The sequence below is a fragment of the Scylla paramamosain genome, chromosome 3 (assembly GCF_035594125.1).
Source record: "Scylla paramamosain isolate STU-SP2022 chromosome 3, ASM3559412v1, whole genome shotgun sequence".
Taxonomy (NCBI): Eukaryota; Metazoa; Arthropoda; class Malacostraca; order Decapoda; family Portunidae; genus Scylla; species Scylla paramamosain.
The window spans coordinates 1,055,300-1,069,896 of NC_087153.1; the positions used below are offsets into that span (position 1 = coordinate 1,055,300).

General features: G+C 38.2%; 1 protein-coding gene across 2 annotated transcripts; it reads left to right on the plus strand.

Annotated features, from left to right (window-relative positions):
* Positions 1 to 6,028: 6,028 nt before the first annotated feature.
* LOC135089055 (uncharacterized) lies at positions 6,029 to 14,411 on the plus strand. Of its 2 annotated transcripts, none has more exons than XM_063984256.1 (6): positions 6,029 to 6,341; positions 6,591 to 6,843; positions 8,143 to 8,250; positions 8,633 to 8,768; positions 10,423 to 10,573; positions 12,886 to 14,411. In XM_063984256.1, exons 2-6 carry the CDS (start codon positions 6,748 to 6,750, stop codon positions 13,364 to 13,366), a joined length of 972 nt encoding a protein of 323 aa, XP_063840326.1. In that variant the 5' UTR covers positions 6,029 to 6,341; positions 6,591 to 6,747; the 3' UTR covers positions 13,367 to 14,411. The 2 variants fall into 2 exon arrangements, with proteins under 2 accessions (XP_063840326.1, XP_063840335.1); XM_063984265.1 differs by having other exon boundaries at positions 6,037 to 6,341; positions 10,472 to 10,573.
* Positions 14,412 to 14,597: the final 186 nt, after the last annotated feature.

The following is a 14,597-nucleotide window of genomic DNA, read 5'->3' on the forward strand; positions in this document are numbered from 1 at the left end:
CAGAAGTGTGTTTGGAATGCAAGAAATATACAAGACCACAGAAGATTCTATAGTGGTGGTAGTAATAGTAGTAGTAGTAGTAGTAGTTTATCAATATACAGGGCATTATAGAAACAATGAATGTAGTTAGGGTGGTGGTGGTGGTGGTGGTGGTGGTGGTGGTAATAATTTCCTACTATTGGCTCTAACAAATATACTAACATAATAACAAATATACTAACATAAATATTTATTATTTTTCTTTTACAGCTTATTTGATGTTTTATCTAATTATTTTTTTGGTGGGAGGGAAAATAATTTTTTTTGCAAATTTATTGATAAATTGCATGTTTTATTTATATATTAAGTTTATTAATGTTACATTTTGCAGTTTTGTTAATATTTTTTTTGGTGGGTGGCTTAATAATGCTTTGTTTTGTTTGGTAAGGGTTCCCACAGGTGTCCACAAGAGAGAAGAGGAACATTTCACCCTCAGTCAAGAATGAAGACTTCTGCTACATATTTTTTTTTTTTGGTGTGTGTTTTAATAATGCTGTTTTTTTTTTTTTTTTTTTTTGGTAAGGGTTCCCACAGGTGTCCACAAGAGAGAAGAGGAACATTTCACCCTCAGTCAAGAATGAAGACTTCTGCTACATATTATTTTTTTTGGTGTGTGTCTTAATACTGCTTTGTTTTGTTTGGTAAGGGTTCCCACAGGTGTCCGCAAGAGAGAAGAGGAACATTTCACCCTCAGTCAAGAATGAAGACTTCTGCTTCATATTTTTTTTTTTTGGTGTGTGTCTTAATAATGCTTTGTTTTGTTTGTTAAGGGTTCTCACAGGTGTCCACAAGAGAGAAGAGGAACATTTCACCCTCAGCCAAGAGTGAAGACTTCTGCTTCAGTCATCTAGGTCTCTTTAATGTAAATGTATCTATGAAGCAACAGCAGACAATGAAATAAATGTGTTGTTTGTGTTTTAACTGTTGTTGTTATAATGCTTCCTCTGACGTGGGAGGTTCACCCTCTGGCAGTGTTATTGTTGCCAGGGTTTTTTTTTTGGTGTGAATTGTTGCCTTGATGGTCATTTTGTTTGCATGGTGGTGTTGTCGATGAGGCCATCTGGTCAGGATAGGCAAGGTTGTCTTCTGTTACTCAGACTGATGGCAGCCTTTTCTTTATAGGCAATGCACGCATAGCCATGTTTTCTCAACGGGTCCTTTTCTTCCAGGCTGCCATGGGAGGACGGCTGTGGTCTGCTGTCTGTTTCCACTTGCTGCGGCAACGCGGGAGCCACAGGTATAAGGTACACCGGTCGAGTTGACCACTTGACCGGTCAGGTTTAGGTTAGGTGTGATATATATTTTTTTTATATATATATATATATATATGTCTTAGCTACATGCTTGTTAGGATGTATAATGCACCTTCGGGTGCACTTTTTTCCCTTTTCTCTCCCAGAAAGAAGATGTTCCGGGTTCCTGGTTGCAGAAGAAGAAGATGTCGCCGCAGGTATGCCAGTCGGACTAGCCATCCGACTGGCAGGTATGATTTTTTTTTTGGTAGGATCGCGTAATGTATATGTATATATTTCCGGATATATGCATATATATAGTGATCCATATATTTTTTTTGATGCATATATTTTGATATACGTCCTTAAGACGTATATCTGATGTGTGTATCAATTATTTATTTATGTCTTAGCTACCTTAACCCGTTAGGCTTGTGGCGCCGCTGTGCGCACCTTTCTTCTCTCTCTCAGCTAGTGTGTGGCAGGCGCGAGGGGAGATGGAGAGGGAAGGCGCGATGGCAGCGAAGGCGCGATTGCAGTAGTAGCAGCAACAGGTAAGCCGGTCGGCCTGGTCAGCCGATCGGCTTGGTTTAGGATAGGATTGATGATATAATATTTATTTCATTTCATTTCATGTATGTCTTAGCTACATTTATGTCAGGATGTATAATGCACCTAGAGTGCGCCCTTTTTTCTCCTTTTCTCTACCAGAAAGAAGATGTTCCAGCGGCAGCGGGCCGGTCGGGTTGGCAACCCTGCCGGCGGGGGGTTAGATAATTATTAATAAATGTATGTGTGTGTGTATATATATGTATTATTTATAATACTTATATATATATATACATTTTTGCTTTAGTGGGGTTATATAACTTGTGTATATATATATATCATGTTTATATATATATAGACTTTGCATTAGATGATTAAATAATTTATGTGTATATATATACCTATATATATGTATATTTTTTCAATATACATAATATATATGTTAAATATACATTGTCTAGGATTGATATATTTAGCTTTTATAAATATATCAGAGTATATATATACCTATATATATGTATATTTTTTTAATATATGTAATATATATGTTATATATACATTGTCTAGGATTGATTGATTGATATATTTAGCTTTTATAAATATATCAGAGTATATATATACCTATATATATGTATATTTTTTTAATATATGTAATATATATGTTATATATACAGTCTAGGATTGATATTATATATTTAGCTTTTGCAGCTGTTGTGATGTGCAGGTGTATGCCTGGAGTGTACACCTGCATGTTGTGACAGTTTTTAACTCAGGATTTAGCTATGTATTGTCAGCTCTTGCAGCTCTCTAGGATGCACAGGTGTATGCCATGTGTGTACATCTGTAAGTCCTAGCGATATGTATTCTGACTTAGGATTTTTATATATTTAGCTATTTTACCTGCTAGGCCATGCATGTCTAATGCACCTTGTGTGCCCAGTTCCTTCCCCTTTCTTTAGTTCTGGTGGGGGACCTGGGTGGACAGCGGCAGGCCCGGTCGTTCCCTCGTGGGGCCGTGGTGGGAGTGACCGTCAGGAAGCTTCCATTACGGTAATTATTTTCTCTTTTTGTACTAAATTTAGTTATATTTACGTTAACTTGATATTCATGTTTATTCATTCGTTGCTGTGGTCAGTGTTTGTGGCGTGTGGTTTTGTCTGTTTTTACCAGTATTTCACACTTTTTTCCCCGCATCAATACCCATTCTAGTTTTATTATCTGGGGTCTTTCAAAGTTTTTATTTTTTATTTGTATGTATTTGTTTGGTTTTATGAATGTTTGTTTATTTTTTGGTATCAGCTGTGTATTTTTAGTATTACAAATGTACTTTTGGTGTCATTATTGTACTTTTGGTGTCCTATGTATTTTTTTTTTTTTTTTTGGTGGCTTGCTTTTACAAGTATATGTATTTTCTCATTTTTTAAATATTTCTTTTGGTTTTGTGAATATTTTCTTGGTTCTGTGAATATTTTGTTTTATAATTTTACAAGTATTTTAGGGATTTACGAATATTTTGGTTTTATTTATTTATTTTTTTTGGTTTTATGAATTTTTTAGTTTTACGATTTTTATTATTATTATTATTATTATTATTATTGTTATTATTATTATTATTATTATTACGATTATTTTAGTTTTACAATTTTACGATTTTTTTGGATTCACGAATATTTTTTTTATCTTTACGGATATTTTTTTGGGTTTGTGAATATTTTTTTTGGTTACGATTATTTGTTTTAGTTTTATGATTTTACGATTTTTTTGGATTCACGAATATTTTTTCTTTACGTATATTTTTTTGGTTTTATGAATATTTTTTTGGGTTTTATGGTTATTTATTTTAGTTTTACAATTTTACGATTTTTTTTACTTCCACGGATTTTTTTGGGGTTTTACGTATATTTTTTTATTTTACGTATTTTTTTGGTTTACGTATTTTTTTTTTTTGGTTTTAAGTATTTTGCTTTTACAAATTTTTTTTCTTTTACGGATTTTTTTGGTTTAGGATTTACGGATATTTTTTTTTTGGTTTGCGGATGTGCGTATTTTTTTCCATTTGCGTATATACAATTTCTTGGGTTTACGTACATATAATGTTCTGGGTTTACGTAATTGTTTTTGCGTTTTGGTTTACATATATTTGAGTTTTTTGTTTGAAATGGTTCTTTTAAGGAATTGACTTTTATTAAATTTTTTGGTTGCTTTTTATTTATTCTTATGTGTTTTTCTCTTGTTTTTTATTTAGTCTTCACTCTTATGTTTTGGTTTATTTTTCACTATTTTTTGGTTTAATTATTACTGAAGAGGGTATGAATTTTGGATATATTGGTTCCCTTTTTTGGGGTTTTACGTATATTTTTTATTTTACGTATTTTTTTGGTTTACGTATTTTTTTTTTTTTTTGGTTTTACGTATTTTGCTTTTACGGATTTTTTTTTCTTTTACGGATTTTTTTGGTTTAGGATTTACGGATATTTTTTTTTTGGTTTGCGGATGTGCGTATTTTTTTCCATTTGCGTATATACAATTTCTTGGGTTTACGTACATATAATGTTTTGGGTTTACGTAATTGTTTTTGCGTTTTGGTTTACATATATTTGAGAGTTTTTTGTTTGAAATGGTTCTTTTAAGGAATTGACTTTTATTAAATTTTTTGGTTGCTTTTTATTTATTCTTATGTGTTTTTCTCTTGTTTTTTTATTTAGTCTTCACTCTTATATGTTTTGGTTTATTTTTCACTATTTTTTGGTTTAATTATTACTGAAGAGGGTATGAATTTTGGATATATTGGTTCCCTTACGCACTGGTTTAGTACATTTCTGCACAACCTCTCAACCTGGCGACAATGAGTGAGGTGGCGCCTCATGACACCCTCGCCTGTGAGCGAATAATACCTTGCTTGAAAAAAAGGGGGGACCAGGAGCCACAGAGAGAGAGAGAGAGAGAGAGAGAGAGAGACTATGGGTGAAGGACTGTGTAATATATATTTTATTTATTTTTCACTTTAGGTTAGTGAGTGTGTCTGTTCATCCAATCTGTGCAACTTGACCATCCATCCAGTCAGTCTGTCAGTCACACATCCAGTCTGCTCACTGTCACCCATCCCATCACCCACTCACCCAGTCACTCACACATCCCATCACCCACACACCCATCTCATCACAGGGTAGGGAAATTCATAGGTAAATGGCACAGACCGTTAAGAATCTAATTTAAATCACAGAAAGATACTCTGGCAGTTGTCTGGAGGCTGGCTAAGGATGAGCTAACAGATATTAACTCACTGAAGAGGAGAGGGAAGAGTTAACTAACTGAGGATGTAGAGGCAATAGATGAGGGTAAGAACAATAGCAGGAGATATTGTAGTGGAGAGTTTTGGACAAGAAAGGGAGGAAGTGGTACCTGAACATGAGGGAGGCCTGGAAAAAAGTGAAGGAGAAAGAAGCCCTATGGAGTGTGATGCAGAATAATATTAATAGCCTCATCTTGGGATTAAGCCAAATGTTTATCCTGATGAGTCTGGATATAATTCACCTTACAGAAATAAAATTGTGATGAGTTACAAGTAGAGAACATTGAACAAAATAGATACAACTTATGAAAAAGATCAAATAAGAAAGGAGTGATGTTTTTAGTTAAGGAAAGCTTCAAAGTGGCTGGATACAATGTGATGATGGACTAGCAGATGCATTAATAATTAGAGTCCAAAATATACCAGGCAAAAAGACGATTCAAAGTAACTGACATAGCAAGCAATTAATTAGGGAAATCAGTCTTTGTTGACTCTTCCAAAGCCTTTCAGTTTATCGACCTCAGTATACTGTTAGGAAAAAGAGCGATATTAAGACATGAGGTATAAGCACTCCTGATTCAAAGGCTATTTGACTGATAGTGTGTGTGTGTCCTAAATTTGTTTTCTTATCGTATGACATAATTATAGTTTTAGATCCTCATCAGTCACTGCTACATCTTGCAACCAGTATTTGGAGAACACTGAGAATAATTGAGGGTGGTTGCATCACCCTCAATCACGATCTACAAAACTCAAACGATGACCAAGTAAGTGCTCAAGTAATGTTCAGTGTGTATGTGTGTTTGTGTGTGTGTGTGCAGGAGTGGTCTTCCGATCATGTGCATTGTGTGTTTTTCATTATTATTATTACTATTATTATTATTACTATTATTGTTATTATTATTATTATTAGTAGTAGTAGTAGTAGTAGTAATAGTAATATTGTATCACGGTATTTTATAATAGAGCCTCAACTTATACTAGTCTTGCCTGAAAATCTCTCGTTTTCTATCATTCTCCCATCCTGCAGGCCTGAGCCCAGACCGAGACCCAGAGAAATGTAAACAAACGCAGAGTCAGACATGATATACGGGTGAATTTGTTGCTTTTTAGAGCGGCAATGGATCTGTACATGAGTGAGGTGGCGAGGGGCGTGGCCAGGGGGCGGCTAGCAGCGTGTGCCACCAGGGAAATGTGTATGAACATAAAAAAGGCGCCTGTCAAGAAAGGTGAGGCCAGCTGCAGCTTTTTATTTTTATTTATTTGTTTCCATCAGGTTAGGTTTATATTAATTCAGTTAGGTTAGGTTAAGTTAGGTTAAGTCTCTCTCTCTCTCTCTCTCTCTCTCTCTCTCTCTCTCTCTCTCTCTCTCTCTCTCTCTCTCTCTCTCTCTCTCTCTCTCTCTCTCTCTCTCTCTCTCTCTCTCTCTCTCTCTCTCTCTCTCTCTTGCTTGCTTGCTTACTTTCATGTCTACACAGGTTCGTTCGGTGCAAGGAGTTGGCACAGGAGGCGTCTGAGGCTGTGCAGAGCGGCCGTCTGAACCTGGTGCCACAGCTGCACAGGAGGGCATGGCATAGCTGGCTGGACAACATCACAGACTGGTGTGTCTCCCAGCAACTCTGGTGGGGCCACAGAATGCCAGTGTACCACATCACTGCAGCAGACGGCGGGGAGGTGCGGGTGGCAGCTGCTCGGAGGAAGATGCAAGGCGGAAGGCTGTGGAGAAGGAAGGTACGTGTGTTTACCTAGTGTTAGTTTGGATGGTCTGATATATGGCAGAAATGTTTACTTTTTATTGTTTTTCCTTCAGTTGATATACATTCTTTGTGGTCCTGTTCTCTGTTATTGATCTTGTTTTTGTTCCTTTGTCTTATGTGTTATCAGAAACTCAGGTAACTAATTGTAGGTGTGTAATTAGTCCATATGAGGCCCCCCGCGGCAGAAGAGTACTAAGTGCCAAAATCAATATTCGCCAGAAATGAAGGTCAAAGTTTTGTAACTTTTACGAAAATGTCAATAGCCGTACAATAAAGCTAGAGTAAAGTTATATACACCAAATTAAAGCCCTGAAACACACCTATAACATGACATTAAAACAGAGGAAATAAAAAAATCATCATTTGAAAAAAATAAACATTTCCATTATTGATTCGTATTTTTTTTTTTTTTTTTAGTTTTTACTCAGCTATGTTCAATGATATTGGTGTCTTGGTATCTTGCACTTCTCACTTCACACAATCTTGAGGTAACACTAACTTTCCCTTTCTTTATTACAGGTATCACTAACTTTCATTGTTTATTACACACTTCCCCCCTCCCCCCCACCCCTCAATGCCTTTACGATTCGTACTCCAACAGTTCATCCAAGTTGTCGTGTTCACCATCATCTTGAGTGCTATTGACATCACCTGCTTGGGCGTCGATGATAGACCGGTAGAATGGATGGGCATTTTGGGGCATGAGTGCAACTAGATTGAGGCAGAGCGGGGCTGAGGCGGGAGAAGATACGGCGCTCTCATTGGCTCAGCGCTCTGACGTCACAGCACTCCGCGGTCTCTCATTGGCTGGATGGAGATAGTACGCTTCTGCACGGGCGACTTCCAACACCGAGTCAACACCTAGTCGCTAAGGAAAAAAATACTTTGCAAACAACAGGAAATTGAACCTTGTTAACATGGTGGAAAAAGTATACTATCTACACCAAAATGCGCATTAAGCCTTGGAGCACCTGATGAGGCAAAAAACGCCATTTTGCTCCCGATGGCGCTTAGTACTCTTCTGCCGCGGGGGGCCTCATATTTTCATTGGTATATAACTAAAATATCTGTTAATACTGTAAACTCTAGCATTACTAATTGTTTGATAAAAAGATGGAGATTTCAGAAGGCTAGTAATGTTTATAGATGCTGATAGATTGAAAGAATTGACTACCTGTGTGTTACCTCTCCTTCCTCTTACGTAGTTTGATATTAATTGTTACCAGTATTGCCTGTGTTATATCACCTATGTTATATCACCCTCCCTCCCCAGACTGTGCTGCTGCATGGCCTCCTGTGTGATGGTGGCGGCCACAAGACATCCAAGTCCTGGGGCAATGTGATAAACCCCCTGGATGTGATCAGTGGGGCGTCCCTGGAGGTGCGTGACTTGCTGGTGCTGGAGTGTGTTCTGTATTGATGTTCATTGGGTGTGGTGAGCAGTATCTGGACAGCAGTTGATACATGAATATTTGTGAAAGCTTCTTAGCAAGTGTATTTTTTGAAGGAGCGCTGTAGAGAGAGAGAGAGAGAGAGAGAGAGAGAGAGATTTTTAGATGTGATGGCAAAAATTGTGTTTATAATTCTGTTTTCTCTCTTTTCTCCCTTTCTTTGTCTTTTCATCTCTTCTCTTTTCTTCCTTTTCCTCTTCTCTGCTTCCATTTTCCTGCTCATCTGTTTTCTCTTCTGTTTTTCACCACATTTCATCCCTTCCCTCCTCCCTCGTAGCCTCTTATCCTCTCACCACCCCCTCATGCCCTCAGGTACTGTGTGAGAGGATGGAGGGGAGCCTGAATACAGAAGAGGTACTCACTGGTATCAGGAGGAACTTCCCCACAGGCATCCCAGAGTGTGGAGCTGATGCCCTTTGGTTCACCCTGTGCTCCACCAACTTCAATAGTCAGTGTGGCATAGATAGATGAATGTGTATAACTTTGTGGTGCATTGAGTCTTGTGTGGGGTAACTGGGTTGGTGTATGGATCAATGAATGGAGTAGAGATAAGATTTTGGTGAGTGCTCTTGTAAGATTAGGGTAGGAGTGCTTCTCGTCTCCGTCAAGGGCTAAGGTGTTGAGTGTTGATTGAGTGAGGGTGAAAATTGTGTGTTTTGGTATATGTAGGAGATAAGATTTTAATGAGTGCTCTTGTAAAGTTAGGGTAGGAGTGCTTCTCATCTCAATCAAGGGCTAAGGTGTTGTGTGTTGAGTGAGTGAGGGTGAAAATTGTGTTTTTGTTTTGGTATATGTAGGAGATAAGATTTTAGTGAGTGCTCTTGTAAGGTTAGGATAGGAGTGCTTCTCATCTCCATCAAGGGCTAAGGTGTTGAGTGTTGAGTGAGTGTTTAAATATATTTGTAGGAGATAATATTTTAGTGGTTCTCTTTCCCAACAAGGATTAATGCATTGAAAGATTGTTGTGGGTGAGAGTAACGGTGAAAGTTGTGTGCTTTATCTTCGTATATGTAAGAGATAAGCTATAATAAGTGTATTTGTAAGGTTAAGGCAGTAGTGCTTCTCTTCCCCAACAAAGGTTAAGGTGTTGAAAGAGTGTTGTGAGTGAGTGTGAGGTGGGTGTGAAAGCTGTGTGCCTTGCCTTGCTATGCGTTTGTACATCTCTCATAACACTTCCCTGCCAGACCACCTGTGTTTGTGTGTGTGTGTGTGTGTGTGTGTGTGTGTTATATATAAAATATAAATAAATAACTACATTTCTACTCTACGGATGGGAGAAACACGCTTTAAAAAGGCTCTATTTGAAGTGGCACAGATTTTTAAGGATGTTTTTTATGGTTTTAGTGACAAATTAACAACATTCCTACATTACTAACAGGAGAAACACTCACGAAAACCTCTGCTAATCATCTTTGTGGCCTTTGGAATCAATCGTGAAAGAGAGAGAGAGAGAGAGAGAGAGAGAGAGAGAGAGAGAGAGAGAGAGAGAGAGAGAGAGAGAGAGAGAGAGAGTGTCAGCTAAACCAATTTAACTTGATATGAGAGAAAATCTAATTATCTTCCATTAACAAAGAACTATCGCCCCAAACATTGAGTGCTGGAGGGTGCGTTCTGCATTGGCAGCTGGCATGAGCGGGTGACAGGAGGCGTGTGAGGCGCATGATAGCTTTAGTGACAAGTTCATGCTGGCAGTGGTGCAATATTATGCCCTCAACACTCTTTCACTTTAAGGGCTTGGAAACCACAGTGCCTTCAGATTTGTGGAGAAGTTTGTGTGTGTGTGTGTGTGTGTGTGTGTGTGTGTTTGATAGTTATATTAGTTGTTTAAATCATGCTGTGCTAATATCTATTCCTCTATCAATGTGTGTGTGTGTTGACCTATTTGCACGAAACAGGGGAAGAGGGAAGAGGAGGAGAGAAGAGGGGTGCTTGGGAGATGAAAATGTATGTATGTATGTATGTATGTATGTATGTATGTATTAATATTTTCCCTATCATATACAAAAACACCCTTGAAATCCTATATAGAACTTGCCATAGAACACACTCACTCTCTCCCATGCGCCCACTCCCTCTCACCCACCCTCTTGTCTCCCACACAGCTGCACACCCCGTCCTGCAGCCTCAAGGCACTCATCTCTCCTTTTCCAGTCATGGGTGCCTTGCCTCCTCCTTGCAACACCACCACCACCACCACCACTGCTGCCATCACCTACGAGGGGGAGAGACTGTGATGTGGCTGCGGGTGGCTAGGTGAGGCATTGTTCTGGTGTTGTTGGTGTGAGGTGTTGCATTACCTTGAAATTCACAGGACTGGAGCGATAGGACAAGATAAAGATATGAGATTGTGATCGGAGGAGCCCAACGGAGAAGAAAGGGTGACAGCATAAGCAGAAGGATTAGAGGTCAGGAAAAGGTCAAGGATGTTGGGCGTATCTCCAAGACGGTCAGGAATACGAGTAGGGTGTTGCACCAATTGCTCTAGGTGATGGAGGATAGCAAAGTTGTAGGCTAGTTCACCAGGATGGTCAGTGAAGGGTGAGGAAAGCCAAAGCTGGTGGTGAACATTGAAGTCTCCAAGAAGGGAAGAGGGTCAGAATGTGCTCCACTTTGGAAGTTAAGTAGTCAAACAATTTCTTATAGTCAGAGGAGTTAGGTGAGAGGTATACACCACAGATAAATTTAGTAGTAGTAGTAGTAGTAGTAGAGGAACTAATGGAATAAGAAGAGGAGGAGGAAGAAGAAGAGGAGGAGCAGGAGGAAGAGGAGGAGGCGGTGGAGGAAGAGGAGGTTATTGTTGTTTGTTCCTCCTCCTCCTCCTCTTTCTCCTCCTCTTTTCTTCTTCCTCTTCTTTTTCTTCTTCCTTCTCTCTCTCTCTCTCTCTCTCTCTCTCTCTCTCTCTCTCTCTCTCTCTCTCTCTCTCTCTCTCTCTCTCTCTCTCTCTCTCTCTAGCAATCCCTGTAATGTCAATAAGGTCTATATAAACACGTAAATTTGTAAGATTTCCGACCCTACTGTTTGTAAACAAGGGAGATAAAAGAGAACTGCGGCTGTCTTGCATTAGAGAAATCGGAGAATTTTAACATAAACTAAAAAAAATAATTGAATTAATCTTCCAATACTATTTTAGACAGTTTTTAGGACAGTGTAAGAGTCTCTTCTATTTTACCAATTATTTTGTGTTGTTTTGTACTATTAATTATCAGTTTTTAGTGCAAGAAAGTTAAAGAAAAGAGGAAAAAAATACTTTATATAGGTAAAGACAATATGGTCGCTATTAACATGCATGTTTGGAAGACTTTCGACCCTATGATTTCCAAGGAGTGGGCGGCGGCCATCTTGAAAATTGAAGTACTAGAGAAAACAAAATATTTTAACGCAAACTAAAGAGAAATTGAATTGATCATGCTATTAATAATTTATGATAGTTTTGCGCGTGTTAACATTTACTTTTATATGAATCGACTATAATTATTTATTGGCGATATATATATATATATATATATATATATATATATATATATATATATATATATATATATATATATATATATATATATATAATAGCCTTTCTACTACTATTAATTATTTCGTAATTATGTATCTTTTCTTGAGAGAGAGAGAGAGAGTGGGAGTTTGCAGTGTTAAATAGTTATTACCAAATGTACGACGATTTTTTTGTTTATGTTCATATATATTTTTTTTGGTCAATTTTGTTTATTTTTCTTTGTTTATCATTATTTATTTATTTTTTTTCAATTTAGCTATTTATTTATTTTATTTATATATATATATATATATATATATATATATATATATATATATATATATATATATATATATATATATATATATATATATATATATATATATATATATATATATTATATATATATATATTTATTTATTTATTTATTTATTTTTTTTTTTTTTGAGAGAGAGAGAGAGAGAGAGAGAGAGAGAGAGAGAGAGAGAGAGAGAGAGAGAGAGAGAGAGAGAGAGAGAGAGAGAGAGAGAGAGAGACTTACAAAAATTCTTCTTCTCTTCTTCCTCCTCCTCTTCCTTCTAATTTCTCTCCCCCATCCTTCTGCATAAGTAGTAGTAGTAGTAGTAGTAGTAGTAGTAGTAGTAGTAGTAGTAGTAGTAGTAGTAGTGCTATAAATGACAGATAGATAGTACTTTGAATAGTACATATAAATAATTGTTTATTCTTAAATTTACTTGAGTCAACCCTAAAACATCATAAATTTACGGTTTCCTTAAGTATTTCTCGTGTTCGTAATATAGAAATGTTGTTAATGTCACTTCTACCTTATGACAACAATTACAACCTGTTAATGAGAGAGAGAGAGAGAGAGAGAGAGAGAGAGAGAGAGAGAGAGAGAGAGAGAGAGAGAGAGAGAGAGAGAGAGAGATCTTCATCCTCTTCCGCGGGAGCAAGACGGTTCGCAGCAAATGACACTTCGCCTCACGTACGCTTCAGAAGCGGAAATGACAGTTCGCAGCAAATGTTTGGGACAGTTCGCAGTACATTTCTCCAACTTTTACATTTGCATTTCTTGCAGCATGGAAGTTGGAGAGAGGCAGCAAGCTCTGCTGTGCCCTAGGTGTAAGCGTTGGCAACACAGGACATGTGGAAGTGGGGTGAGCCAGGCAGAATATAGACAGGCCATTAGAGAAGGAAGAGAGGTAGACTGGATGTGCATATTTTGTATGTCACCACTGCCTTCACCGTCTTCACCACTCGACCTGGCTGCTTCACCGTCTTCACCACTCGACCTGGCTGCTTCACCGTCTTCACCACTCGACCTACCTGCTTCACCGTCTTCACCACTCGACCTGGCTGCTTCACCGTCTTCACCACCCGTGCCTACATCACTTGTTTCTTCTCTGTATGATTCCTCTGATGACGATTTGCCCAACCTAAACCAAAGAGAGGTCCTCCATGAGTCTATCCTCTCTGATACAGCCCCAGTTGCAGCTGTGTCTCAGGAAGTTCCTGTAACCTACGCCAAGGGCAAGAGCAAGCGAGGGGAAGGGAAGTGAAGGCACATTGTCAAGGTACCAAAGAAAAAAATATAAACGCATGCATGGTAGATTATTTGATGCGTGGGAAGAATACATGAGAACCTCGACAAGGGACATAGAACTGGCAAAGATGCTTTTGCGCAAATGTGCGGGAATATACTGCCCATTCTAATGTGTGGACGGCATGAATACATGTATTTTATTCATTCTTTTCTTAATGTTTTAATGTTTTTAATGTTTTTAATGTTTTTAATGTTTTTAATGTTTTAATGCTATTTTATTTTCCATGAACATAATAATATATACATGTATCCACCAGTAAAATACGGTATGGTTTAAGAGTACGTAGTCTAGGACGGTTCGCCTCAGTCCCGCTAGTTCATTGGGCGAGTTCGCAGTGGCGAGGCGAAGTGTCATTTGCTGCGAAACGTCTTGCTCCCAGCCTTCCAGCGGTGTGTGGCATTCTGGCAGGGCAGGTTAAGGTGTCTGAATGGCCTTCCTGTCTTGGGTCACGATTTCCAACACATCATTGTGTTCAAGTACAACAATGCCATAATGCAGTGTGAGGCCATACTCTGCAGAGTGGCTTGTATTTGCACAGGTGAAGTAGGACAGGTCTGAAGAAGCGATACACGGGATAGAACGTTCTCTTAACATGGCGGAATCTGTGCAGTGGGGCAAGGGACCTCGCTCTCACCCCTGTGAATGACCTGTGACCTGGAGAGCTGCTAGACCTGCTCCCTGCATCGCAGTTCCCCCTTGCTCCATAACCGCTGATAATAGACCATATTTCATTATATTATGATACTTGTAGTTTGTCTAGACAGAATATAGGATAATATATAGGGATACTTAAGAGATGGAACGCACCCAAAACGCGGAAATAGTGTGAAAATATGTACGTACGTATGTAAAACGTATGTACAATATCATGCTGCAAGTTTAACTAGCCATACTAGCCAGCATCAGGTATCATTTTGACCCGGAATGTCTTAACCAGGCTGCGGCATATTACAATATGCCTGTTCTTTAAATGTAACAACTATTAAACAAGAATAACCAATGTGTCTGTCTGTCTCTTTCCTCCGATCAGAAGAAAATGGAAAGAATCGGCCCTATATGATTTTTATTTTTTATCCAACTGACAATATCACAAGGCCTGGAAGACCAGCAATTCACTTCTAAATAGCATAAACTTCAAGGAGCGAGTGGTTAAGGTTGCTGCGGTCTCTGTGAGGGACACACTGTC

Coding starts and splice junctions, on each gene's coding strand:
- LOC135089055 (XM_063984256.1), top strand. CDS start 6,748: ATGCCAGTGTACCACATCACTGCAGCAGACGGCGGGGAGGTGCGGGTG. Junction 6,844..8,142: donor GAAGGCTGTGGAGAAGGAAG/GTACGTGTGTTT, acceptor CTCCCTCCCCAG/ACTGTGCTGCTGCATGGCCT. Junction 8,769..10,422: donor GTGCTCCACCAACTTCAATA/GTCAGTGTGGCA, acceptor TCTCCCACACAG/CTGCACACCCCGTCCTGCAG.